We start from the raw sequence: 27,045 nt of genomic DNA, 5'->3' as shown, positions 1-27,045 counted from the left end.
CAGCTTTTGTCTCTTTGGATGCAGGAAGGACCATCAGAGCTCTCCACCAGTGCAGTACAGGGAGCTGCAGGCCCTGCTCGAAGCCATGCTGGGCCGGTGTGCAGACCTTTCCCAGACCCCGCTGAACAGGAGGCCGCTGGTCAGTGCACCATGGCTATCTGCTTCTGGAGATCATGCTGTAATGTGTTTTTAGAAGGACAATTAGTCCATTGCCTTACCTCTGGATGCCACTTTATAGCTTTTTCTCATGCATACATACATACAGCAAAATATTATTTTTTTCTTAGTGCAGAACTGTGAGGCTTAAGGATTACTATCCCCATTTTAATGGATGAAGGCACTGGGGCTGGAGGATTTAAATAATTTTTCTCTAAGGTCCAAAACTAGCAAATACCTGAGCCTGGATAGTCAAAACCCAGGGTGTTTATTCCAAAGTCTACACACTTTGTCTTTCTATATTATCTAAGCAGGTTTCGTATGCTCACAAAGTCATTTAAGGCTGGAATCACTATAACTTAGAAAGAATCTGGCCAATGTCCAATGTGTTGTAATTGGTTGGCTTTTAATGGTCTGTGGACTTGAGATATTAGAAAAAGTACTGCCCGTGTGAATGCTGTTTGTCTTTCAGGATTAATTTTGGAAACTAAGCTCTTCACATCTGATGGGGTGGGGATTTACTTGTGTTTTGGAGCAACTAAAATGGGCATTAACAGCCAGCTAGGCTAATGCCCATCAGCCTGTGACCAAGCTTTCTGCCTGTACTACGTCAAGAGCCAGTGCTGTGATTCACAGGGAGACGCGTGGTTATGGTCTCCCCCTCCACAACTACCACTTTTTAAAAGAGCTATTAGATGGCTAGATCCCCTGGAAAGTGTGAGGTGTATGGGAGTATTGGAGGAAGAGATCTGTGGTCATCCAAGCACAGACATGGAGATAGAGTAGGTCTTTGACCAACAGGTTCCTCTTTCTCTTCCTCCCTTCAGGGTCATGCTTCCAGTAGAGATTCAGAGAAGGCCATTCTGCGAAGGGGAAATTTCCTCCTGAGAACTCTGGAGGGATTTCGAAATGCCTGCAGGTATGGGGCCCTCTTTGGTCTGAGACAGCAGCCTGGAGGGTGGGAAGGGATTGAGACAGAGGATGAGGTACTAGAAGCAGCAGTTGATTTCTTATGTTCTGTCTGCAAAGTGAGATGGCATGGGCTAGAAAAGCAGAGTAGGGGCTGGGGCAGAGTGGAAGAGGTTTCAGGTCAGGTGGTTAGTGGGTTGGAAGTTTCTAAAGATTCCCTGTGCCACTGTGCAGTAAAGCTATGTCTCATTCAACTTTGTTCCTCTCCCCTACTAATCTAGTATTAGGTGTTCACTGAATGCTTATTGAATTAAGTTAGCTTAAATTAACAAATGTTTGCTGTGTCTACTGTATGCCAGGCCTGGTGCTAGATAGCAGGGATGGAAAGGTAAATAAGAATGACTCTTGCCCACAAGGAGCTCACATTCTCCTGGAGAAGAGACACTTTTGTGTACATTTGTAGAATTCATTAGGATGCCAAGAATCCAGGGAAGACATTCCAGGTAGAGAGAGCAGCACATGCAAAGGCAAAGAGACATGAAGCAGCAAACAGCATGGTGTCTTCAGGGAAATCTAAGAAGGAGGGCTGAGGAGTGATGTGTGATGGGAGGGGTATGGGCAGCATGACGCCAGGGAGGGGGCCAAGGACCAGGTCCTCTCCTGTTGGGGTCCCTTGAATTTTTCCTGGACCCTGAGCTTAGGTGTCCCTAGGAGGGTGCTTCTATGCTGCTTAAGTGATAATGGACATACTCATGCCTTGATTTCACAGGTTGGCTTTGGAATTCCAGAGTGAGCCTTTAGCCCAGGAGAATCCGTTCACAGCTCCTAGCGCTGAGAATGAAGACACCTTGGGGGCCTTCTCAGAATTTCTTCTCAGTGCCTGTGACTCCCTGTGTATCCCTATTGTGATGGTGGGTTTCCCTGCACCCTGGCAGCATGAGGTTTGGGGAAGAGAAAGACAGAAGGGCAAGCCAGGCTGAGAGGTGCAGGACAGCAACTGCTCCACCGGACCTTCTAAGGGCCTTAGCGGTGTCATTCTTGAAGCTACCTTTTCTTTGGTTTAAAAATATAAAGTGTAGTTTTTCACTATAAAATGAATACTTTTATTACTTAAAAAAATGTAGAAGACAGGATAGTAAAATAATAAACAGATAATGTTTGTGGAGTGATAAGTGCCTTATATTCTTGCCTAATTTCATCTTCCCGATGATCCCGTAAGATGGGTAACCTAATTTCCCCCAATTAATAGATGAAGAAACTGGAAGTCACAGAAGTTGTCATATTCCAAGGATTTGAACCCAAAGAGGTCTCTCTACTTAGTAAAAACAGCAGTGAGTGTTTGCAATCGAAGCCTCACTAAGGAATGTGCATGTGTTCTGTAAAATGAGGGATGGCCACTTTGAAGAGAGACCTGGTTGAGAGAACTTTGCCTTGAGTTGACTTGAGATCGAAGTGGTAGGAGGAGCAGGGTCCAGAGCCATTGACTTTCTGGGTGTCCTTGGGCGAGTCCTCTCTGCTTGAGGGTTGGATATCCTGTGGGCCTGTGAAGAGTTCCTGTTAGTCAAAGAAGGGCACCTTCTAAATGCCTCCTGGGAACAGTAGGTGGCAGCAGGGAGTCACTCTTTTGATCTGCTGGGAGAGGGCCTCTTCTGGAAGGAGACCTTGCGCCTGCACACCAGGGCCTGCGAGCAGTGCGGGTGGGGTTCAGGGAGCCTGGGCGCAGTCTGGATTTACGCTCTGACAGTAAGGCATGAGCGCCTCATGCTGCTTCCCTCCCAGATTGAGTGTTAGAGTGAGGTGGGACCATAGAATTATTTTATTATTCCTGCTTTCTACTTTCCGTATTTTACAGTTTTTCTTTAATAAATATGTATTACTTTTAAAATTAAAAAAAAAAAACAACTTGATTTAAAAACTAAAGGAAAGCTGGTTACAAGAACCATGCCTCTGAGGACACTACAATTTACAGATGAGGGAAATGAAATGCAGAGAGGGGAGGGCGCATAGCAATTTTATGCAGAGCTTGAACTGGGAACCCAAGTTTTTACACTCAATCCAGAGTTCTGTCTACTATACTAGGCTGCCTCATAGCCATGTTCAGGATCTCATGAAACAATAAATATGAAGGCAATTTGTAAATTTTACTATTATTACTATTACTATGGTGATAGAAACATGAGTATTGCTCTGTGTTATAGTTTAGAAAGCATTTTTACATATCAGACCTCATTTGTTTATGGGAGGTAGGTCTCTTTTATTTCCCAATTTACTTCTGGGAACAGAGGCCCAGGGAGGTAGAGTATCTTGCACAATCATAAGTGACAGATCCAAGTCTTGGAGCTAGGTTTGTGACTTCAGATTCCCTAGCTTTTCTTGTGTCCTTCAAAGGAAAGGGTTTATTCTGCTGTTTCTAGATTTGATGCTATTTTTTGCTGATGCTTTTTCTTCTTCAGAGGCTCAGTCTTGGTGGGCTGTGCTCTCCTTCCTGGTTTTTTGCAGAGGCACTTGGAGCAGGCCACCCACCCAGTCTTGATGGAAGTTTTCATCTCAATTCTACACAGCCTCTTTGTCATTGTTCCCCACATGAAGGAGAAGTTCTCCAAGAAGCTTGGTAGGTAACTCTACAAATGAATTCATCTCCCTCCCCCTGATGTGGGACAGGACTGCCAAGATAAACGAGCCTTCCTGGCAATGTGGGACATGGATTCTGGGAATGAGCCTGACCCTGGCGAGAGACTGAGAATGCCTTTTTGACCAAAAGGGGGAAAAGAAAGGCAACAAAGTAAGGTTTTAGTAGCTGAGAGAATTCAAATAGAGTCAAGAGGCTGTCCTGGAGGTTACTCCTATGTGAGCTTCACCTAGATATGCCAAATGATCACAGTATGATAAGCCCAAATCAAAAGTAGTCCTGAAAACCTTAAAGAATACCTGGATCCCTATCTGGGACTCTATAAAAGTTTTACTCACTAAGTTTATTCTTCAGAAATTTAAATCCTTTAGAGAACTCCTATGTCAGCTGAGTCCCCAAACCCAGAGGCAATAGCCTCTTCAAGAAAGTTTGACAGCTCTTTTCAGCATGGACAATTTGGGGTGGTCCCTGCCTGGACATCCCTGATGATCGGGAAAGTGATTAAACTAGAGGAAGGGGTAGCAACAGCCAAGATGCAATTTGACATAGGATGATGAATACTGAATCTTTATAAATTTTCTTTTTATTAGTTGCTAGAGTAGTAGAATAGCTAGAAAGAAAGAATTGAAATGGTGGAACTATAACCCATAGCATCCTTTGAAGTTTGTTCTATAGCTACTTGTCGAATTGTAATTTGAAAGCTATACTTTTTAGTATATGTATTTCACAATACTGAAACTATGGTACAATAACTCATAATAACTTTGGAAATTTCCTATATATCTACTTTTTAAATCATACTTTGAAAGATATTACCTTTTTGTGTATATGTTATATTTCATAATAAGGAAATAACTGAAACTGGAATTGTGACCTATGATATTCTTTGAAATTTGCTCTCTAACTACTTGTTAAATTGCACTTGGAAAGTTATCACTTTTATGTATATATGTTATATTCTGCAATAAAAAATATGATTTAAAAAAAGGAAGCTTGGTAGGCAGCAGCAAGTGTGGCAGTTGGGTGTGGAGGCAAGCACCTCAGGCTTCTCAGAGTACTGAGAGTATAAACTGTGAGCAGAGAAGTTTACTTGCTCATTTAGAATCTATATCCATTCCTTGCCAAGTGTTTATAGAAGGTGATATCATCTGGCCATCAGAAGTCATTAAAGGGAGTTCTCAAATTTATTCAGAATGTCAAGGAGGTTCCAGTTCAGAGCCCACAACATACCCCTTTCATCATTCTTTTTGTATTTCTATCCCTCAGACCTTGCATCCCTGACTTCTGAACCCTGAATGCCAGAAGGAATCCCCCAGTCATTGTGACAACTGAAAAATGTTCCCATATACTTCCAAATGCCTTCTAGGAAAGAGGTGGCAGCTTGTTTGAGAGCTACTGTCTAACCCGGTACTGAAATTCCTTCCCCAAACTGAATCCAAGTGGCTCTGACTCCTTCAGCTTTCTCCATGCCTTCCTGGACCTATTTATTTTCTTCTGTGACTAGTCATTCTTTTCTCTCTCAAAGGTTAACCATCTTCTTTCCCCACTTTTCTGGTTTTTACCCTATAAGTACCTCAGGCTGCAAAATCATTCCCACAATCAGAGTCAGTCTCCCTTATCTTCTTTAGAAAGTGGGGGTGATGGTGGGAATAGAATGGAGAAATAGACAAAACCAGACAAGGAGGGAAGAGAAAGGGAATAATAACTAATAACTGCCATTTATTGGGTTCTTACTATGTGAGAGATATTGTTCTAAGTTTAAACTTTACATGTATTAATTCATTTAGCTCTCAGGAAAACCCTAGTAAGTATGTACTATGATTAACTTCATTTAACTGATGAGCAAATGGAAACACAGAGAGACTGAGTAACTTGTCTAAGGTCACACAGTATGAGGTCTGCCCAGGATTCAAATCTGGGGAAATCTGGCTCTATAGGGACTTTCTTAATCTTTGTGCTATGTTTTTTCCTCTTACCATGATGATTTAATGTCTTGTCTTTTATTCCTGCCTCATAACACACAAGGAAAGATAGCCCGGGCTCAGTCACCCAGGACCTTGTTGACCATGTAAGGAATTTGGATTTTATCTCAGAGCTTTGCAACTCTTACAGCAGGGGAGAGATTGCTTAGATTTCTGTTTTAGAAGGATCTTTCTTGGAGCATTGGGGTCTGTGAGTTAGAAGGATGCAAGAGAGGAGGCAAGTAGTTCAGCCTCTTGCATTAACTCAGGTTGGTGATAAGAGCTAAGGTAGTGTTGGGGAGCTGGAGCAACTGGATGCAGGGCATAAGGAAGAGGAGACAGTTAGGATCATACCTTGGCTTCCGGCTGCCAACTATCGAGAGAGGCTCATTGGAGGAAGGTCTGGTTTGGGGTGGCAGTAGTGGATGTGGTCAGGTTGGGTCATGTTGAGTGTGAGATGCCTGTGAGACATGTCAGTGGAGATGTTATGAATCTGAAATCAGATTTTCCCTTATCTTCTTTAGAAAGTGAGGGTGATGGTGAGAATAGAGAAGAGTAGACAGAACTAGGTGGGGAGAGAAGAGAAAGGTGATAATAACTAATAGCTGACGTTTATTGAATTCTTACTATGTGAGAGATAATGTTTTAAGCGCTTTACATGTATTGGTTCATTTAACCCTCAGAAAAATGTTAGTAAGTGTGTACTATGATTATCTTCATTTTACTGATGAGCAAATGGAAACTAAGAGAGGTTGAGTAACTTGTCCAAGATCACACAGTATGGGGTGTGCCCAGGGTCTGGGCTTTAGATACAGACATAGGAGTCTTCAGCATCCAGCCAGTTATTCATTTATCAGAAACTTATGTCCTACGACATGCAAGGCCTTGTCCTAGGGCTGAGGATATAGCAGTGAACAAAACACCTTGTCCTCGTGGGACTGACCCTCTGGAGGGAGTAGGTTTGATTCCTCAAAGATGAGTGTGTAAAATGAGATGAGGAAAGGGGCCAGGACAAAATCAAGAGCAATATTCACTGGTCAAGAGGAGGGGAGATCCCCAAAGGACACTGGTAAGGAGCAGTTGGAGAGGTAGGAAGAAAACCAGGAAAGACTGACTTTAGGGAGGCCACATGAAGAGAGTTTTGTGGAAGAAGGAGTGTTCAACAGGGCCAAATACCAGCAGAGGTCAAGTAAGGTAACAACAAAAAATGCCCATTGGACTTGGCATAATGGAGGCTGTTGGTAACTTTGGGAGGGCAGTTTCTTTGGAGCATTGGGATAGAAACTGCAGTGGGTTGAAAAATGGGTATGAGGTGGGGCAATAGAGAATGTAGGCCATTCTTTTTGATAAGTTTTGCTGTGAGGAGGAGGTGAGAAAAGGGGATATCGCTGGAGGAAGACATGGAGTTAGGAAGGGTTTTTCTATCCCTTAAATTGGAAACACTTATCCCAAGTAGGAGAGAGGGAGAACCTGGGGAGCTAATCAGCAGAGCAAGGTCCTTGTGAAGGAGAGGGGCCAGGATCAAGAGCTCAGAGGGAGGAAGGGCATGCCTTTTGCAGTTGTCTGTAGATTTGATTGGGGATATTGCGAGAGTTTCTGATAGGTGGCCTAGGACATCCTGGGGAGATCCCTTGTCTCAGTTCAGAGGGATCTTTGTTCCTTCCAGGAAGAGGACAGTACAGGAACCCTTAGGAAGCTATTCACATAAAAAATGTAAGTGGGAGCTTCTAGGAGAGCATGGCAAACTGTGGAATAGGGAAAAGAGCAGGACCTCTGTTGTTAGCAGATGTGGGTTGGAATTCTTGCCCCATCCATTACTTGTTTTTTTTTTTTTGACATTGGGCAATTTAATTTTTCTTCTCTTTAGTGTCCTTATCTAGAAAATGGTGATAATAATGAGAATTAAATAAGATCCATCACCCCCCATTTATTGTGGCAATTGACATGTACTTCTTTCCTTTATTCCATCAGCTTTTCCTGCCTACCATACTTCATAATCTAAGAGGATACAGTGTTAGGGTGCTGGATGAATGCAGATTCCAAAATGTGGATCTCTGGGCGGTGGTGGGGGGGAGTGGTGGGGAGCAGGGTGTAGAGAAAGGCTGTGGACAGAGAGATCTATGCAGCCTAAAGCCAGGAAGAGCAGGACCAGGAGCCCAACCTGCAAGAGAGGGAAGCAGGCACTGCCAGCCAACTGGCGGGGCAAAGGCCTGGAGCAGGGGGTGCAGAGAGATTCTGGGTCCCCCAGAGACTGGACCAAGAGGGACCCTTCCAGGAGGCAAGCTGGGCGCCTCTCCCTGGGGGAGTCCATGAGTTAAAATTGTTACTCCTGAGAGTTGTTATGAAACTGAGGGATTAATTCCTTGGCAGCTGCTTTAGCTGTCAGCATCGAGTACAGATTATTCCCAACCCGGGAGCTAGTCAAGTGGGAGCTTCTGATATCCTTCTTGCCTAGAATCATGCTTTTACAGGGGGCAAGGCTGGGCAAGGTAGATGTCTATTGGTAGACAGCCTTAGGGGGACTGGAAGGAGCCGGGCAGAACAGGGTTGCAGGCCAGGGTTGCTAGCTAATGCCGAAGTTGTTATCTGAACCCAGATCTGAGAACCAAGCCTTCCCTAGAGGCAGTCCAGAGATGGGGATGAAGCAGGGACTATTCCTCTATTATTTCTGAATCTGAAACTGGACTGTTTCCTACAAAGATGAGAAGGTATCGACGAAGTAGATGTGTCCTTCCTAGGTGCTTGTCAAATATACCAGACTGTAGTGGAAGTTAATTTAGAAAGGGAGATGAAAATTGATTCAGCACCCTACTCTGAGCCAACTCCTTGTTAGATGTTCTACATGTATTTGTCTTACTTAGCTTTATAACAACCTGTGAGGTAGCTATCATTGCAATCATTTTACAGATGTCAAAACTGAATCTCAAAGCAGTCAAATTTTTCCAGAGTCACAGAACTAAATAGTAGTGCAACAAATTTGAACCTAGAGCTCTGTGACTCCAAAACTCTTTAAAAACACCCAAACTTGGGAATCTCTGTAACAACTCTGGTTTAAACTGCTCCCTTCTCTCTTCCCATTTCTCCCAAGCTGCCTCATCCTTTATACGACTGACTCTGGAGCTGAAGGCCAGATTCTGCAGTGGCCTGAGGTATGTTTGGTCCCAAGGGGCCAGCATCTTTCTTGACCAGACAAGTGGAAATTTCTGGCTGAAGTATTTTAGCCATAGGCTGTGGAGGGACTGAAACAGTGTCAGCATTGCTCAGCATCTGAGGAGGCAAATCAGGCATCCTGCTGGAGACTATATTTAATCTGGTCTAGTAAGCCTCTCATTCATGTGACACTTGGGTGGGCACCCTGTCACATCATGTCTGAGGGGTTCTCAGAGTTATTTGTCTAACCCCTCATTTTACAAATGGGGAAACCGAGGCCCCCAGAGGGAAAGAAATGGGCCTGAGCTGTGTCATCAGCAGCAGAAGGAGATTTAACACAGGTCTCTTGTCTCCCACTCAAGCACACATCCATTGTACCAGGCTGTCTTTCATCTGTCTCTTAATAGCAGCTCCCAAGATGCAGTGTCCATTAAGAAAGGCATATTCTAGTTGCTGCCAGCCCAGCCATTCCTGAGGAGGGCCTCTCTTGCTCAAAATAGAAAGGTTGCTGCCTCAGTCTCTATCTGTTGGTTTTCTAGAGCAGCTTCTCTACAATTCTTGTCCCTGCATTTACTAGGCAGGTTCCATGTGTTACTGCGCTCAGCCCACAAGGTGACTACAGTGTGGTGTCTAGCTCTGTTTCCCTACCTCTGAATAGAACACCCAGCTTTCGGGAGAAAATGCAGGGAACTGTCTGGATTGGCAGGTTCAAAGTAAAAATTTTGGATGTTTGTAGTACTATTTATCTACCCATCTTGGTTTCAATGTCTTTCTATTTTTCTGGTATTCTCTCATCCCTTTTCTGGCTCAGGGATACTTTTTTGTTTGTTGTTAAATTGGAGTTTAGCAGACCTCCTTGAATTATTTTTTCAGTACATTTTTAGTGAGTACCTACACGGGCCAAGTGCCTCAGTTATGGCTATGGGCAGCAGGCTCTATATTTACTGTTCACTGCCTTCTTGGGACCTGCTCTACCATGGCAATGGGGGAGGTACCCCCTATGGTGGTTAGAATTTCACTGGGCTCTGGAACAAAGCAGTGGTGCCTGGGCACATGGCAGGAAAACACTGTCCAAGTCAATGTCATCTCTCTTGTTGTCTCTTCCTCTTCTCCCTCTAAGACACTTGACCCTAAACCAGGTGTGTTCCAGTTTCCTTTGCTACATGTGCCTCAACCTCCTTTCAGCTCCTGAGAAGACAGAACCACCTTCTCAAGAAGGTAAGATTCTGCAGTTTGACCACTTGTGAGTTCTGTGGTGATAACCTAAAAGCATGGTCTTTTAGGGGTCTGAATGCCTTGTTGATTGGCTGGTTAGTGAATTAGTACAGTAATGAGATCCCTTTGCTTGGAGCTGCCCAGAGGAAGCATGGAATCATGGAATGATATAACTACAGGCTGATTCCTAGGGAGGTGAAATAATAGAATCAGAAAAGAATGGAATCCACACCTCCTAGAACCTTAGAATCTCAGGGTTGGGATGGACCCTAAAAGTTGTTAAGTCTGTTTCTTTCCCCACAGCCATGTCCCTGCAACATCCTCAACACCAGACCACTTGCTCTTTGCTTGCTTACCTCCAGAGACCAATGCTCACTGTCTCTTGAGCAGCCTGTTCCATTTCTTTGTTCATTCATTCAAGAAATATTTCTTGAGCACTGACTGTGTGTCAGACACTATTCCAGGAGCTGGGGATAGAGCTCTACTTCAGTGGACAGCTCCCTCTCATCAGAAGAAGAGAAGACCAACCTACTGAATAGACACTAAGATCTTATCAAATCCCAGGGCACCAGAAGAGCAGCAGAGCTTACTTACATGCTGACTAATTTTTTTTTTAACTTTCTATTTTGAAATAATTTCAAATTTATAGGACATTGCAAAAAATAGTACAAAACCCATACAGAGAACACCCACATACCTCACACTCAGATAACCAGATCCACCAACTTTTAACATTTTGCCACATTTGCCATATCATTCTATCTGTATCTGTCTATCCATCCATTCATATCCGTCTGCCTATTTATCTATCTATCTGTCTATCTATCTATCTGTCTATCTATCTATCCATTTGTTTTCAAAATCTTTGAGAGTAGGTTGTATACACTGTGCTCTTGGAACACTTAATACTTCCATGTGTATTTCCTAAGAACAAGGATATTCACTTATGTAACTACCTTAAGTGCAGTTATCAACGGTCCACTTTCTTTTATTTGTCAGGAGCAAAGGCCATGTGGACATTCCAGGCTCAAGAATATTAGTGCCAATGATCACGATGATAATAGTGTGGTTTGGTGGGAAAAAGCACTAACCTTGGACTTAGAACTCAGCAAATTGCTGTGGGATTTTTCTTCTTCACCCTGCACTTGCCCCTGGATTTGGTCCTGGGTCCACTGCCTGGGCATGACACACCCTTTCAGTTGACCTCCAACTTGGCTCCCTGCTCTCAGTCTCTCATCTCACCAATTTCTACCCACTGCTGGAGTGATCTATCTGAAAATCAAGTCTTAACATCCTAACTCCTCTAGCCTTCAGCCATGATTCCCAAACCTCAGTCTGTACAGCAGTGTCAGACAATAATGGACTTTTCTTAGGTGTGTGGTAAAATGTGGAAAATAAGGGTAGCATAGTCAATTTTTCATAAAGTTGACTTTATTTAAATTTTGCGCTCTGCGATCCTGTTCTTTTATATCCTTTTGTTATGAAAATGCCCTTTCTTTTTAAGAAACAGACATTTCATTTTAAAAAAATCTGGGAATCTCTGTCCTTCAGGATAAAATCCAATTTCTTTAAACAGCTACACATTACATCATACGGCTCCTTAACTCCTGACACTCTACATCTATTTATGGTGGTCCGGTCTCACCTAACTACTTACCACCCCGTCAACATGACATGTCCTCTCGTGACTCTGGCCTCTGAATGCCTTGCTTCCTGTCCCTAGGATTCTCCTCCCTCCTTTCTCTGCCTTTCTTCTGCTCCCCCTCCCCAATTGCCTCCTCTGTGAGTTGCCCTCCCCACTCCAGGCAGCATGAGTCACTTTCTCCTCCATATTTTGACCATGGCACTGGTCACATGTACTGCCAAGTCTGTCTCATTATCTTTCTCTTCCCCACAGCTGCCAGGTCTTGGAGGTGGGGCCTGGTTCTCATAGCCTGGTCTAGAGTAGCCTCTCAGTGAACATTTACCAAATGAATGAGTGAACAAATGCAGCTTTTTAGAGATGATTCCATGTGCTTCAACATGTTAACTTTAGTCTATCCTGGTAGACTGTAAGCTGCCTAAAGGAAGAGAGGACTCTGATTTCCTTCTGCAATGCATGTACTCTCCCTGCCCTGCACACTATTCTACATGTAGTAGGTACTCACGTGCTCATTGCCTGCTCTCCTGTGTTCTCTGTGTGACTTTCTCCTGCTTGTTCCTTCTTCAGAACTCTCTGCAGTGTCTGAGCTCCTGCAGCATGGGCTGCCCCAGATAAGCAGCAGGGGCCCTGAAAGCCTTGTCTTCCTGTCAGATCAACAGTATGTGGAGGGAGCTGCTCGCCAGAGACAGTACTGCATCCTGCTTCTCTTCTATTTGGCCTACATCTATGAGGACAGGTCTGTGCTCAAAGCTGGTGGCTGGTGGTACATGGTGGGACTCCCTTCCATAGCCCAGTATAGTCCAATATACATTCACAGAGGCATCCTCTCCAAGCCTGCTGCTGGTCTGGGAACACAGGAGAAACCTGTGGGGCTCCTATCTTGGAAAGGAGGTGTTCTAGTTTGCTAATGCTGCCGGATTGCAGAATACCAGAAATGGATTGGCTTTTATAAAGGAGGTTTATTTGATTATGCAGTTATAGACTTAAGGCCGTAAAGTGTCCAAGGTAATGCATCAACAATTGGGTACCTTCACTGGAGGATGGCCAATGGTGTCTGGAAAACCCCTGTTAGCTGGGAAGGCACATGGCTGGCATCTGCTCCGAAGTTCTGGTTTCAAAATGGCTTTCTCCCAGGACATTCCTCCCTAGGCTTCAGCTCCTCAAAAATGTCACTCTTAATTGCTCTTGGGGCATTTGTCCGCTCTTAGCTTCTCCAGAGCAAAAGTTGGCTTCCAAAGGCCAGCTCCGAAATGTCTCTGTAAGCTGAAGCTCCTCTCTCAGCTCCCATGCATTCCCCAAAGTGTCCCTCTTGGCTGTAGCAAGCACGCTCCTTCCGTCTGAGCTTATCTGGTGCTCTAGTAAACTAATCAAGGCCCAAAGTGAATGGGCGGGGCCACACCTCCATGGAAACTATCCAATTAGAATTATCACCTACAGTTGGGTGGGTCACATCTCCATGGAAACACTCAAAGAATTACAGTCTAATCAACAACAATATGTCTGCTCACACAAGATTGCATCAAAGATAATGGCGTTTTGGGGGACATAATACATTCAAACCAGCACAGAAGGTAAGAGACAGGTAGACATAGTGTTGAGAGAGACAAGCCCAGAATGCTAATTTCAAGTTCTTTAGTATCCCTGAAGGTGGTAGTTTGACCACAGAAAAGGGGTTTTTCTTTGATTTAAAAAATTACTATACAATTAGTTAAAATTTCAAAATAACAGTATTATTCTTCCTTAAGCTTTTTTTTATCTTCATTTTATTGAGATATATTCACATACCACGCAGTCATACAAAACAAATCGTACTTTCGATTGTTTACAGTACCATTACATAGTTGTACATTCATCACCTAAATCAATCCCTGACACCTTCATTAGCACACACACAAAAATAACAAGAATAACAATTAGAGTGAAAAAGAGCAATTGAAGTAAAAAAGAACACTGAGTACCTTTGTCTGTTTGTTTCCTTCCCCTATTTTTCTACTCATCCATCCATAAACTAGACAAAGTGGAGTGTGGTCCTTATGGCTTTCCCAATCCCATTGTCACCCCTCATAAGCTACATTTTTATACAACTGTCTTCGAGATTCATGGGTTCTGGGTTGTAGTTTGATAGTTTCAGGTATCCACCACCAGCTACCCCAATTCTTTAGAACCTAAAAAGGGTTGTCTAAAGTGTGCGTAAGAGTGCCCACCAGAGTGACCTCTCGGCTCCTTTTGGAGTCTCTCTGCCACTGAAGGTTATTTCATTTCCTTTCACATCCCCCTTTTGGTCAAGAAGATGTTCTCCGTCCCACGATGCCAGGTCTACATTCCTCCCCGGGAGTCATATTCCACGTTGCCAGGGAGATTCACTCCCCTGGGTGTCTGATCCCACGTAGTGGGGAGGGCAGTGATTTCACCTTTCAAGTTGGCTTAGCCAGAGAGAGAGGGCCACATCTGAGCAACAAAGAGGCATTCAGGAGGAGGCTCTTAGGCACAACCATAGGGAGGCCTAGCCTCTCCTTTGCAGCAACCGTCTTCCCAAGGGTAAAACCTATGGTAGAGGGCTCAACCCATCAAACCACCAGTCCCCTATGTCTGTGGTCATGTTAGCAACCATGGAGATGGGGTAGGCCAATACCCCTGCATTCTCCACAGGCTCCTCAAGGGGGCACTACATCTTTTTTTTCCCTTGTTTTTCTTTTTTTTTAACTTTCCCTTCTTTTTTAAATCAACTGTATGAAAAAAAAGTTAAAAAGAAAACAAACATACAATAAAAGAACATTTCAAAGAGACCATAGCAAGGGAGTAAGAAAAAGACAACTAACCTAAGATAACTGCTTAACTTCCAACATGTTCCTACTTTACCCCAAGAAAGTTACATAATATAGCAACATTTCTGTGAACTTGTTCCTACTATATCCATCAGAAATTAACAGACCATAGTCATTCCTGGGCATCCCCAGAATGTTAAATAGCTTATCTGTTCTTCTTGGATTATTGTTCCCCCTTCCTTAATTGCTCTCTATTGCTAGTTCCCCTACATTCTACATTATAAACCATTTGTTTTACATTTTTCAAAGTTCACATTAGTGGTAGCATATAATATTTGTCTTTTTCTGCCTGGCTTATTTCGCTCAGCATTATGTCTTCAAGGTTCATCCATGTTGCCATATGTTTCACGAGATCGTTCCTTCTTACTGCCACGTAGTATTCCATCGTGTGTATATACCACATTTTATTTATCCACTCATCTGTTGAAGGACATTTGGGTTGTTTCCATCTCTTGGCAATTGTGAATAATGCTGCTATGAACATTGGCGTGCAGATATCTGTTCGTGTCACTGCTTTCCGATCTTCCGGGTATATAACGAGAAGTGCAATCGCTGGATCGAATGGTAACTCTGTATCTAGTTTTCTAAGGAACTGCCAGACTGACTTCCAGAGTGGCTGAACCATTATACAGTCCCACCAACAGTGAATAAGAGTTCCAATTTCTCCACATCCCCTCCAGCATTTGTAGTTTCCTGTTTGTTTAATGGCAGCCATTCTAACCGGTGTTAGATGGTATCTCATTGTGGTCTTAATTTGCATCTCTCTAATAGCTAGTGAAGCTGAACATTTTTTCATGTGTTTCTTGGTCATTTGTATTTCCTCTTCAGAGAACTGTCTTTTCATATCTTTTGCCCATTTTATAATTGGGCCGTCTGTACTATTGTCATTGAGTTGTAGGATTTCTTTATATATGCAAGATATCAGTCTTTTGTCAGATACATGGTTTCCAAAAATTTTTTCCCATTGAGTTGGCTGCCTCTTTACATTTTTGAGAAATTCCTTTGAGGTGCAGAAACTTCTAAGCTTGAGGAGTTCCCATTTATCTATTTTCTCTTTTGTTGCTTGTGCTTTGGGTGTAAAGTCTAGGAAGTGGCCGCCTAATACAAGGTCTTGAAGATGTTTTCCTACATTATCTTCTAGGAGTTTTATGGTACTTTCTTTTATATTGAGATCTTTGGTCCATTTTGAGTTAATTTTTGTGTAGGGGGTGAGGTAGGGGTCCTCTTTCATTCTTTTGGATATGGATATCCAACTCTCCCAGCCCCATTTGTTGAAAAGACCATTATGACTCAGTTCAGTGACTTTGGGGGCCTTATCAAAGATCAGTCAGCCATAGATCTGAGGGTCTATCTCTGAATTCTCAATTCGATTCCATTGATCTATATGTCTATATTTGTGCCAGTACCATGCTGTTTTGGCAACTGTGGCTTTATAATAAGCTTCAAAGTCAGGGAGTGTAAGTCCTCCCACTTCGTTTTTCTTTTTTAGAGTGTCTTTAGCAATTCGAGGCATCTTCCCTTTCCAAATAAATTTGATAACTAGCTTTTCCAAGTCTGCAAAGTAGGTTGTTGGAATTTTGATTGGGATTGCATTGAATCTGTAGATGAGTTTGGGTAGAATTGACATCTTAATGACATTCAGTCTTCCTATCCATGAACATGGAATATTTTTCCATCTTTTAAGGTCCCCTTCTATTTCTTTTAGTAGAGTTATGTAGTTTTCTTTGTATAGGTCTTTTACATCTTTGGTTAAGTTTATTCCTAGGTACTTGATTTTTTTAGTTGCTATTGAAAATGGTATCTTTTTCTTGAGTGTCTCTTCAGTTTGTTCATTTCTAGCATATAGAAACATTACTGACTTATGTGCATTAACCTTGTATCCCGCTACTTTGCTAAATTTGTTTATTAGCTCTAGTAGCTGTATCGTCGATTTCTCAGGGTTTTCTAGATGTAAGATCATATCATCTGCAAACAATGACAGTTTTACTTCTTCTTTTCCAATTTGGATGCCTTTTATTTCTTTGTCTTGCCGGATTGCCCTGGCTAGCACTTCCAGCACAATGTTGAATAACAGTGGTGACAGCGGGCATCCTTGTCTTGTTCCTGATCTTAGAGGGAAGGCTTTCAGTCTCTCACCGTTGAGTACTATGCTGGCTGTGGGTTTTTCATATATGCTCTTTATCATGTTGAGGAAGTTTCCTTCAATTCCTACCTTTTGAAGTGTTTTTATTAAAAACGGATGTTGGATTTTGTCAAATGCTTTTTCAGCATCTATTGAGATGATCAATTGATTTTTCCCTTTTGACTTGTTAATGTGTTGTAATACATTGATTGATTTTCTTATGTTGAACCATCCTTGCATGCCTGGAATGAACCCCACTTGGTCATGGTGTATGATTTTTTTAATGTGTCTTTGGATTCTATTTGCAAGTATTTTGTTGAGGATTTTTGCATCTATATTCATTAGGGAGATTGGCCGGTAGTTTTCCTTTTTTGTAGCATCTTTGCCTGGTTTTGGTATTAGATTGATGTTAGCTTCATAAAATTAGTTAGGTAGTGTTCCATTTTCTTCAATGTTTTGAAAGAGTTTAAGTAAGATTGGTGTCAGTTCTTTCTGGAAAGTTTGGTAGAATTCCCCTGTGAAGCCATCTGGCCCTGGGCATTTATTTGTGGGAAGATTTTTGATGACTGATTGGATCTCTTTGCTTGTGATGGGTTGGTTGAGGTCTTCTATTTCTTCTCTGGTCAGTCTAGGTTGTTCATATGTTTCCAGGAAATTGTCCATTTCCTCTACATTATCCAGTTTGTTGCCATACAGTTGTTCATAATATCCTCTTATAATTTTTTTAATTTCTTCAGGATCCGCAGTTATGTCACCTTTTTCATTCATTATTTTGTTTATATGGGTCTTCTCTCTTTTTGATTTTGTCAGTGTAGCTAGGGGCTTGTCAATCTTGTTGATCTTCTCAAAGAACCAACTTTTGGTGATATTTATCCTCTCTATTGTTTTTTTGTTCTCTATGTCATTTATTTCTGCTTTAATCCTTGTTATTTCTTTTCTTGTACTTGGTTTAGGATTGGTTTGCTGTTCATTTTCTAGCTTCTTCAGTTGATCTATTAGTTCTTTGATTTTGGCTCTTTCTTCCTTTTTAATATATGCATTTAGTGCTATAAATTTCCCCCTTAGCACTGCTTTTGCTGCATCCCATAGGTTTTGGTATGTTGTGTTCTCATTTTCATTCGTCTCTATGTATTTAGCAATTTCTCTTGCTATTTCTTCTTTAACCCACTGATTGTTTAGGAGTGTGTTGTTTAACCTCCAGGTGTTTGTGAATTTTCTAAGTCTCTGATGGTTATTGACTTCTAATTGTATTCCATTGTGGTCAGAGAATGTGCTTTGAATAATTTCAATCTTTTTAAATTTATTGAGGCTTGTTTTATGTCCCAGCATATGATCTATTCTGGAGAAAGTTCCACGAGCTCTAGAAAAGTATGTGTATCCTGGTGATTTGGGATGTAATGTCCTGTATGTGTCTGTTAAATCTAATTCATCTATCAGATTGTTTAGGTTTTCAATTTCCTTATTGGTCTTCTGTCTGGTTGATCTATCTATAGGAGAGAGTGATGTGTTGAAGTCTCCCACAATTATTGTGGAAACATCAGTCGCTTCCTTATTTTTGCCAGTGTTTCTCTCATGTATTTTGTGGCACCTTGATTGGGTGCATAGACATTTATGATTGTTATTTCTTCTTGTTGAATTGCCCCTTTTATTAGTATGTAGTGGCCTTCTTTGTCTCTCGAAACATCCCTGCATTTAAAGTCTATTTTATCTGAGATTAATATCGCTACACCTGCTTTCTTTTGGCTGTAGCTTGCATGAAATATTTTTTTCCATCCTTTCACTTTCAGTTTCTTTGTGTCCCTGTGTCTAAGATGAGTCTCTTGTATGCAACATATTGATGGTTCATTTTTTTTGATCCATTCTGCGAATCTATATCTTTTAATTGGGGAGTTTAATCCATTTACATTCAACGTTATAACCGTGAAGGCATTTCTTGAATCAGCCATCTTATCCTTTGGTTTATGTTTGTCATATTTTTCCCCTCTGTCTATTAATATCCTTTATTGTACCCATACCGAATCTCTTTAGTACTGAACCTTTCTCCAAGTCTCTCTGTCCTTTCTTTGTTTCTCTGTCTGTAGGGCTCCCTTTAGTATCTCCTGTAGGGCAGGTCTCTTGTTAGCAAATTCTCTCAGCATTTGTTTGTCTGTGAAAAATTTAAGCTCTCCCTCAAATCTGAAGGAGAGGTTTGCTGGATAAAGTATTCTTGGCTGGAAATTTTTCTCACTCAGAATTTTAAATATATCGTGCCACTGCCTTCTTGCCTCCATGGTGGCTGCTGAGTAGTCACTACTTAGTCTTACGCTGTTTCCTTTGTATGTGGTGAATTGCTTTTCTCTTGCTGCTTTCAGAACTTGCTCCTTCTCTTCTGTGTTTGACAGTGTGATCAGTATATGTCTCGGAGTGGGTTTATTTGGATTTATTCTATTTGGAGTTCGCTGAGCATTTATGATTTGTGTATTTATGTTGTTTAGAAGATTTGGAAAGTTTTCCCCAACAGTTTCTTTGAATACTCTTCCTAGACCTTTACCCTTTTCTTCCCCTTCTGGGACACCAATGAGTCTTATATTCGGACGTTTCATATTATCTATCATATCCCTGAGGTCCATTTCAATTTTTTCAGTTTTTTCCGCATTCTTTCTTTTATGCTTTCATTTTCCATTCTGTCATCTTCCAGGTCACTGATTCGTTGTTCAACTTCCTCTAGTCTTGTACTATGAGTGTCCAGAATCTTTTTAATTTGGTCAACAGTTTCTTTAATTTCCATAAGATCATCCATTTTTTTATTTAGTCTTGCAATGTCTTCTTTATGCTCTTCTAGGGTCTTCTTGATTTCCTTTGTATCCTGTACTAGGGTCTCATTGTTCATCTTTAGTTCTTTGAGTAGCTGCTCTAGGTGCTGTGTCTCTTCTGGTCTTTTGATTTGGGTGCTTGGGCTTGGGTTATCCATATCGTTTGGTTTTTTCATATGCTTTATAATTTTCTGTTGTTTTTGGCCTCGTGGCATTTGCTGAACTTGATAGGGTTCTTTTAAGATTTGTAGACCAATTGAAGTCCTTATCTCTAATTTATCAGATCTACAGCTTCATGGAGTACACTTTCTCTAACTAACCAGCAGGTGGCGTCCACGAGCCACCTGTTCTCCACAAGCCAGTTCTCCCCTGCTTAGCCTTTTTGGTGAGTGGGGGAGTGAGTCTTGTGGGGTCAATTGGTGTACCAAGCTTGCGTGTGTAGTTGGTGTTGCCTGCCCTGTATATGGGGCGTGTTTCTGGGCAGTCAGGGAGAGGGGGTGGCCCTAACAATCAAATCTCCCTGGTGATCCTAGAGTTTTAAAGCTGCTGCAATAATCCTTCAGTTCAGTCCTGCCACAGTTTGTCTCTGCCACTGACTCAGAAGTCCTTGGTATTGGCGTATGGCTCCTGAGACTTGCAAGTGGGCCCCTCTTCCAGGCCGTGCACCCCGGGTCCTCTGTTGAGGGATGACTGTGCTATGTCAGAGGTGAGTGCCGTCCCCCCAGGGCAGTTCTGGGCTGCTGGGCTGTGTAGGGAGGCTCCCAGACTGCTGAAATGATGGCTGAATGGGGCTTTGTTAATTCACACTGCTCCACCTTCCCAACTCTGGGACAATCAGCTGAGGTTGCAGGGAAGGCTAATGTCCACGCCCAGTTTTGTGGTGTGTGCCTGTTATTTGAAGCACTTCCGTCACACTGGGTTGTCTGGGGCAGCTCTGGGCTATGGGGCTGGCGATGGGCAGGAGTGTTTCCTGTCCACCAGGATGATGGCTGTGAGCGGACAACCCCCTTTTCTTGGGAAGTTGTGGTGTTTAGTGAATTTTCTCAGCCACTGGATTATTGCGTTTTGTCTCAGAGCTCTCTTAGTTCTGCTCTTGACTTGACCTGCCCAAATTGCAAGTCTTTGAAGCTTTCTGTATTGGGCTTCTTAGAGTAATTGTTTTAGAAAAAGAAAAAAGGATTAAAAAAAAAAAAAAAAAAGGGCCCTCCTCAGAGATCTAATGGGTTATTGAAATGCTAAGAGACAAAGCAACCAGGGCCATTAAGGAAAGGTCCACAGGGCAGAGAGATCAGCTTTTCTTCGGGATTTGCATATGCGCCTCAGGGCCTGAGCTCGGGCCTGAGCTCTGCCCTTCCCCTTTCTATGTTCACCAGAACTCTAAAAATCCTCCGCTTTTATTTTGGAGTTTTTTGTGTTGTTTTTTTTCTATGCCTGTCTCCTCTCTGCTGGGCTGTCTGCTCTCAGATTCTCTGGTGTCTGGTCTCTGTCTATCTATGGTTGGAGTTTGGATCAGCAGAATGAGTTTCCGATAAGGGCTGCCACTGCAGTTCTCCCTTCTCCTTCCCGGAGCTGACAGCCCCTCCTCCCACGGGACTGAGCCTGGCAGGGAGGGGCGCGGGTCCCCTGGCCTCAAAAACTTACAGATTTCGCTGATCTCAGCAGTTCCACGTTTTCATGAGTGTTGTATGAAGTATGCCCAAAGTCAGATTGCTCTGTGGTGTCCAGTCCACGCAGTTCCTGGCTTTCTACCTACTTTCCTGGAGGAGTAACTAAAACATACAGCTCACCAGTCTGCCATCTTGCCCCGCCTCCCTTCCTTAAGCTTTTAAGTTTGACTTACAAATTATTCTATTTGTAAGTGTAATAAATTTAATAATCACCTTTTAAGAGGCTTTAAATAATACTTGATTCCATTTTTAAACTTAGTTAATTGAACACCTTCAAATTTTAAATTGCATTTATATATTTAATATAGTTGATGTCCTTTTTAAAAACTTGAATTAACTAACTGATATACCTTCCCAGTATTTAAGTAATTTTCAAAATCTAAAAAATAAATAAGTTCCCAACTTAGGTGAATTGTTGGAAAGATGTCTATTTGGCAGTTGGGTCTGGAGCTCAGAAGCAGGATTTAAGTTGAAGGTAGAAAGAAATTTGACTTGAAGGCAGAGATTTGGGCAACTCAGGCTATAGTCTTGAGATCAACCAGACAGTATATTAAGGATTAGGATGAACTGAAGAGAGAATTTTTGGAAGACCATTCCGTAACTGTGTATATGGAGAAAGAGGCACATTGTAGAGGGTGACAACAGTTAGAGGAACCTGCAAAATAGCAGTTGGAAAGGTAGAGCCAGATGGGGTGCAGTATCAGAAAAGGCAAGGAATTGAAGTAGCAGAGAAGATGGAGGGTTGCCATTTAGAGTGAAGGTGGTAGGCTTAGTCTTAGCCTGTCAGACTATGGAGTGGAATTGCAGAGTCACATGGTAACTCTTTTACTCTTTGAGGAAATGCCAGACTTCCAAAGTGGCTTTACCATTTTACATTCTCATCAACAATGTTTGAGGGTTCCAATTTTTCCATATCCTGGCCAATACTTGTTATTGTCTATTTTTTGATAATAGTCATCCTTTTCTGATAATAGCTATCCTCCTGGGTGTGAAGTGTTATCTCATTGTAGTTTTCATTTTCATATCCCTAATGACTAATGATGTTCAACACCTTTTCATGTGCTTTTTGTCCATTTGTATATCTTCTCTGAAGATATGTTCGTTCAGATCCTTTGCTCATTTTTCAACCAGGTTGTCTTTTTATTGTTGAACTATGAGTTCTTTTTTGTGTTTCAGATACAAAAAAGTTTTATGATTTCCACATGTTTTCTCCCTTTCTATGGGTTTTTTTTTTCACTTTCCTGATGAAGTCCTTTGCAGCACAAAAGTTTTTATTTTTGATGAAGTCTAATTTATCTATTTTTTCTTTTGTCACTTATATTTTTGGTTTTGTATCTAAGAAACCATTCTCTAACCCAAGATGATGACGATTTACTCCTATATTTTCTTCTACAGTTTTTTTTTTTAGTTTTTTACAGTCTTACATTTGGTTTCATGATCCAATTTGAGGTAATTTTTGTGTATGGTGTGAGGTAGGGGTCCAATTTCATTCTTTTGCATGTGTATGTCCACTTGCTTCAGCATTACTTGTGGAAAAGATTATTCTTTGCCTGTTGGATTTTCTTGGCACCCTTGTCAAAAAATCAGTTGACCTATGTAATTTTTTAAAACTTTTTTTCTTATTTTTAAAAACATGCTTATTGTAAAAGTTAAAGCAAAATGGTTGTTAAAAGTTAAAATAAAAATATTCACTCCATACATCTGCTAGGACTAACGGTTGTTTGATGTCCTACATGAACTTGTCTGTGCCATATACAAACATATATGTACTTTTTTTTTTTTTTTTAATATACACAATGGGATAGTATATAAGGTCTTCAACTTGCATTCTAACTTGACAATATATCTTGGACATCTTTCCATGATAATACATATTTTAAGGGATCTACCTTATTTTTTGGTAGCTGCATAATATTCTGAACTATGGCTACTATTGATATTATTTTTGTTTTAATAAGCTTTTTATTTTGGAATAATTTTAGATTTATACCCCTAACTCATTTTTCCCTGATGTTAATGTAACCATGGTACATTTATTAAAACTAAGAAACCAACATTGACTTATTACTATTTATTAATTAGTAATTAATTAGGATTTCACCATTTTTCCCCTCCTATTCTAGGACATAATCTAGGATACCACAACATTTAGTATTATCGATTTTTAAATATTTAATTTTTTTTAGGTGCTTAACCCGATAGGTAAGACATGCCCAGAGTACAAACTTCAAAAAATATAAAAGGTTATATAGTGAGAAGTCAGTCTCCTTCTCACCCCCATTTCCTTTGCATATACAAGCATAGATCCCCACTACCCCCATCCCTACCCTCCACCAAAGTAGCCCATTGAAGACAAAGTAGCCAATTGAAGCTTATTGAAGTACAAGAAGAGAGGGATGGACTGGCTGCTAAAGCAGGGCCTCCTGAACCCCAGAAGTAGCATCCTTCTCTCTAGCAGTGCTGGTCCCACTGGCAGACACTTCATCTCTCAGTGTGTAAGTGAGGGTTTTCTGGCCCCTGACAGAGCCTGATACAAAACATAGAGCCAGGTGATGTGTATTCATGACAATGCTCTGTTGGTATCCCACACCTTACTCGTGCAAGGTGTCATTCAACTGTGGAGATGGGTTGTAGGGGATGTGGCAAGGCAGAAGGGCCCTTAGCTTGGCCTCTCTGCCATTCTCACTCAGACTTTCATTTTGGTTGACAGATTTGTTTCAGAGGCAGAGTTGTTTGTGGCCGTGCAAAGTTTCCTCCTGTCTCTGCGGGACCAGGGTGAGCAGCCCCCATCAATGGTCTTCAGAGCCTCTATCTATCTGCTTGCAGTCTGCCAGGACAAAGACAAGGCACTAGATGAAGTATGGACCAAAAGCCTCCTCCTCCTCCTGCTCCTCTTTACATTTATGTTCCATGACTGTAATGATGTATGTGTAGAGAAGAGGATGGTACCAGGGAGAGTAGGGGTTGGGGAAGTGGGGTGAGGGAAAGGGGCTGACACATACAGAGCCTATGTAACTTAGCTAATTCTCCCAACAGCTCTGAGAGGTGGAGATTTTTATTTTCATTTTACGGATGAGAAAATCTAGACTCTAATTAAAGTAACTTTCTCTGGATCACACAGTTAGTCTATGGAGGAGCCAGGACTCTAATTCAGACTTGACCAACTTCCAAGGCTATTTCCTTGGTACCATTCTGGTGTGTGCAGGAGAAAGATGTGAGAAGAAAGGCATAGCTACTTCAACTAATAATTTATTAAACAAAGTGGGTTGCTGAGACCCAGATCATTCTTAATCAGGGTCATGGATGGTGGTTGTATATGTACATGTTTTTATTCTCCAGCTTCTTTATAAACTCCTGGGGATCAAGGACCATATCTAATTGGTTATGAATCTTGCACCTCCTTCTTAAAGAATTTTTCTACTTTTTAGCTACTGACTCTCAGCCTCAACCTAGGACACTTTTCCTTCACTGTTAAGTGTGTCTCTTTCTGATGCAAGCAAAGTTGGTTCAATGTGAATGGAAGCAGGAAGGTGTAGTGGAAGTATATGTTTTTCAAATAAGGCTGATCTGAGCACAAAATGTCCCATTGTGTCTCTTTTTGTGATATTAGCAACCACTGGTGATCATTGCCTAGATCCATTAATTCACTAAGGATTACAAAATAGTATTCTAATTTTGTAACACTTTTTATGTTTATTAACTGGAATACTTTCTTTTCAAAGTTTTTATAGTTTCATTAATCCTCTGGTGAAAAATCTGCACAGTCACAGGTCAAGTCACTCAAGAATCTTTATTCCTTCTTTTTGCCAGCACCAGCATTGGCCTTTGCAGTCCCCCTGACTTTCTTCATTCTGTTCTTGCATTCCTTTTGCTGTTTTCTTGAGGTCTTTTTCTTTTCATACAGGCCATGTCTTGCAAATCTGTGTTTGGGTTCATTTTTCTTTTCATAATTCAAGGAGTTGTAAATCATACCATAGCCAGTTGTCTTGCTATCACCAAAATGGGTTCTCAATCCAAATTCAAAGATGACGTTTTGTTTTGGTGTAGTCTTGTATATTTTGGCTAGTTTTTCCTGAATTTCTGTCTTAGGTACTGTTGCCTTTCCAGGGTGAAGGACATCGATGACCACTTGTTTCCACTGAAGTAGTCAGTTGGTCATGACCTTCCTGGTCCTGATAGTTACCTGTCATTCATGATGGCGGGTGATCCTCAGGCAGCCAGGGAGGAAAGAGGGTGGAATACTTTTATAAAAACAAACTTCCCTTCATTGACTATCTGGTTACTCTTTGGTGTAGATTGTATAGGAAGAATAGCTTTAATGCTTGATTCTTTTCCTTTAATTACCAGTTTTCAAAAATATGAGTTGGTTCCTAGCATCCTCCAAAGGTGATCAAAGAGATCCTTTAAATATCATTATGAACTGATAGATTTTTAAAATATTTGATGTGTTTCAATCCTCTGTTATCCTTTTTGAGACTGAACTTGTCCTAACATTGGCCATTGGAAGCCTATTCAGGGTGGCTCCTAAGTCCTTTTGACACAACTCTAGTAATCTTTGACAGTTTTTGTGCTTTATGGTATGAAAAGATGATTCAGGCTTGTTTTATACATTTCCTGCTCTCTAATTCTCTCTTGAACCTACCACAGTTAGGCTCTTACCTCTACCACATCTCTGAAAATGTACTTAAAAGTCACCAAAAACCTACTCATGGCTAAAGCTGCAAGTCTATATTTAGCCATCATCTTATTTACCCTATGAACAGTATCTCTTTTCTTTGAAATGCTGTCTTTACTTGGCATCTAGAATTCCATGTACTCTCATTTTTCTTCCTACTTCTCTGGCTGTTCTGCCTCAGTGTCCTTTGCTGAAGGACACTCCCTCTCATGCCCCAGGGCTCAGTCTTTGACAGCTTTTCTTTCCTATCTAAATTTGCTGCCTTGGTAATCTCATAGTCTTATGACTGGGGTAATGTGACCTGAATTAAGGTCTCTCTGGCTATTGGGGAAATAGACTGAAGGGGGGGAAGGGCGTCAGCAGAGAAACCAGTTAGGCTACAACAATATTGTAGACAAGAAGAAGCAGAAGAGGTAGTGAAAAATGTCAGTTTCTGGTAAATTGGTGGCACCAATAGGAGTTCTTGATGAATCAGCTGTGGAGGTGTGAGAATAAGAGAGAATAAAATAATTTTTCCAAGGATTGTATCCTGAGCAACAGGAAAGATGAAGTAGCCCTCAACCAAGATGAAGAAAATTTCTGGAGTAACAAGTTTTGGGGGGGACTTTCAGGAGCTTGGTTTGGGGCACATTAGATTTGAGTTGTCTTTCAGATATCTGAGTGGCTATGTTGGCTAGCAATTGAATATTTGAATATGGAGTTTAGGGGAGCTGTGAACAGGAGTTACAGATTTGGAAGTATATAAATGGTATTCAAAACCACAAGACTGGAGATTAGATGTGATCACCAAGAGAGTGAGTGGAATGAGTGTAGATAGAGAAGAAAGAAACAAGGACTGAGACTGGGACTCTCCAGTACTTAGAAGTTGGGGAACAAAAGAAAAATCAGCAATGGAGATTGAAAAGGAATAGCCAGTGAAGCAGGAAGAAAACCAGGTGTGCCAGTTTGAATGTATTATGTTCCCCAGAAAAAGCCGTATTCTTTGATGCAATCTTGTGTGGTAGACATTTTAGTGCTGATTAGATTGGAGTTCTTTGAGTGTTTCTATGGAGATGTGCCTCACCCAACTGTAGGTGATAACACTGATGAGATAATTTCCATGGAGGTGTGGCCCCACCCATTCAGGGTGGTCCTTGATCTGTGGAGCCATATAAATGAGCTGACAAACAGAAGGAACTCAGTGCCGCTGTGAGTGACATTTGAAGAGGAGCTACAGCCAAGAGGGACACTTTGAAGAAAGCACAGGAGCTGCAGATGAGAGATAGTTTGAAGACAGCAGTTGAAAGCAAACTCTTGCTCCAG

General features: G+C 41.6%; 1 protein-coding gene across 1 annotated transcript in view; it reads left to right on the top strand.

The window, feature by feature from the left end:
- MEI1 (meiotic double-stranded break formation protein 1) overlaps positions 1–27,045 on the top strand; it is a 122,015-nt gene that overhangs the window by 30,074 nt on the left and 64,896 nt on the right. Inside the window, exons 12-19 of the mRNA XM_037846257.1 lie at positions 25–139; positions 984–1,075; positions 1,835–1,976; positions 3,565–3,676; positions 8,744–8,804; positions 9,926–10,023; positions 12,230–12,398; positions 23,779–23,926. Of these exons, the coding sequence (XP_037702185.1) occupies positions 25–139; positions 984–1,075; positions 1,835–1,976; positions 3,565–3,676; positions 8,744–8,804; positions 9,926–10,023; positions 12,230–12,398; positions 23,779–23,926 (937 nt within the window). The remainder of the gene's footprint in view (positions 1–24; positions 140–983; positions 1,076–1,834; positions 1,977–3,564; positions 3,677–8,743; positions 8,805–9,925; positions 10,024–12,229; positions 12,399–23,778; positions 23,927–27,045) is intronic.

The sequence above is a fragment of the Choloepus didactylus genome, chromosome 8 (genome assembly GCF_015220235.1).
Source record: "Choloepus didactylus isolate mChoDid1 chromosome 8, mChoDid1.pri, whole genome shotgun sequence".
In the NCBI taxonomy this organism is placed as follows: Eukaryota; Metazoa; Chordata; class Mammalia; order Pilosa; family Megalonychidae; genus Choloepus; species Choloepus didactylus.
Note: the sequence above shows the minus strand (reverse complement) of the source record. Positions and strands in the feature narration are given on the sequence as shown.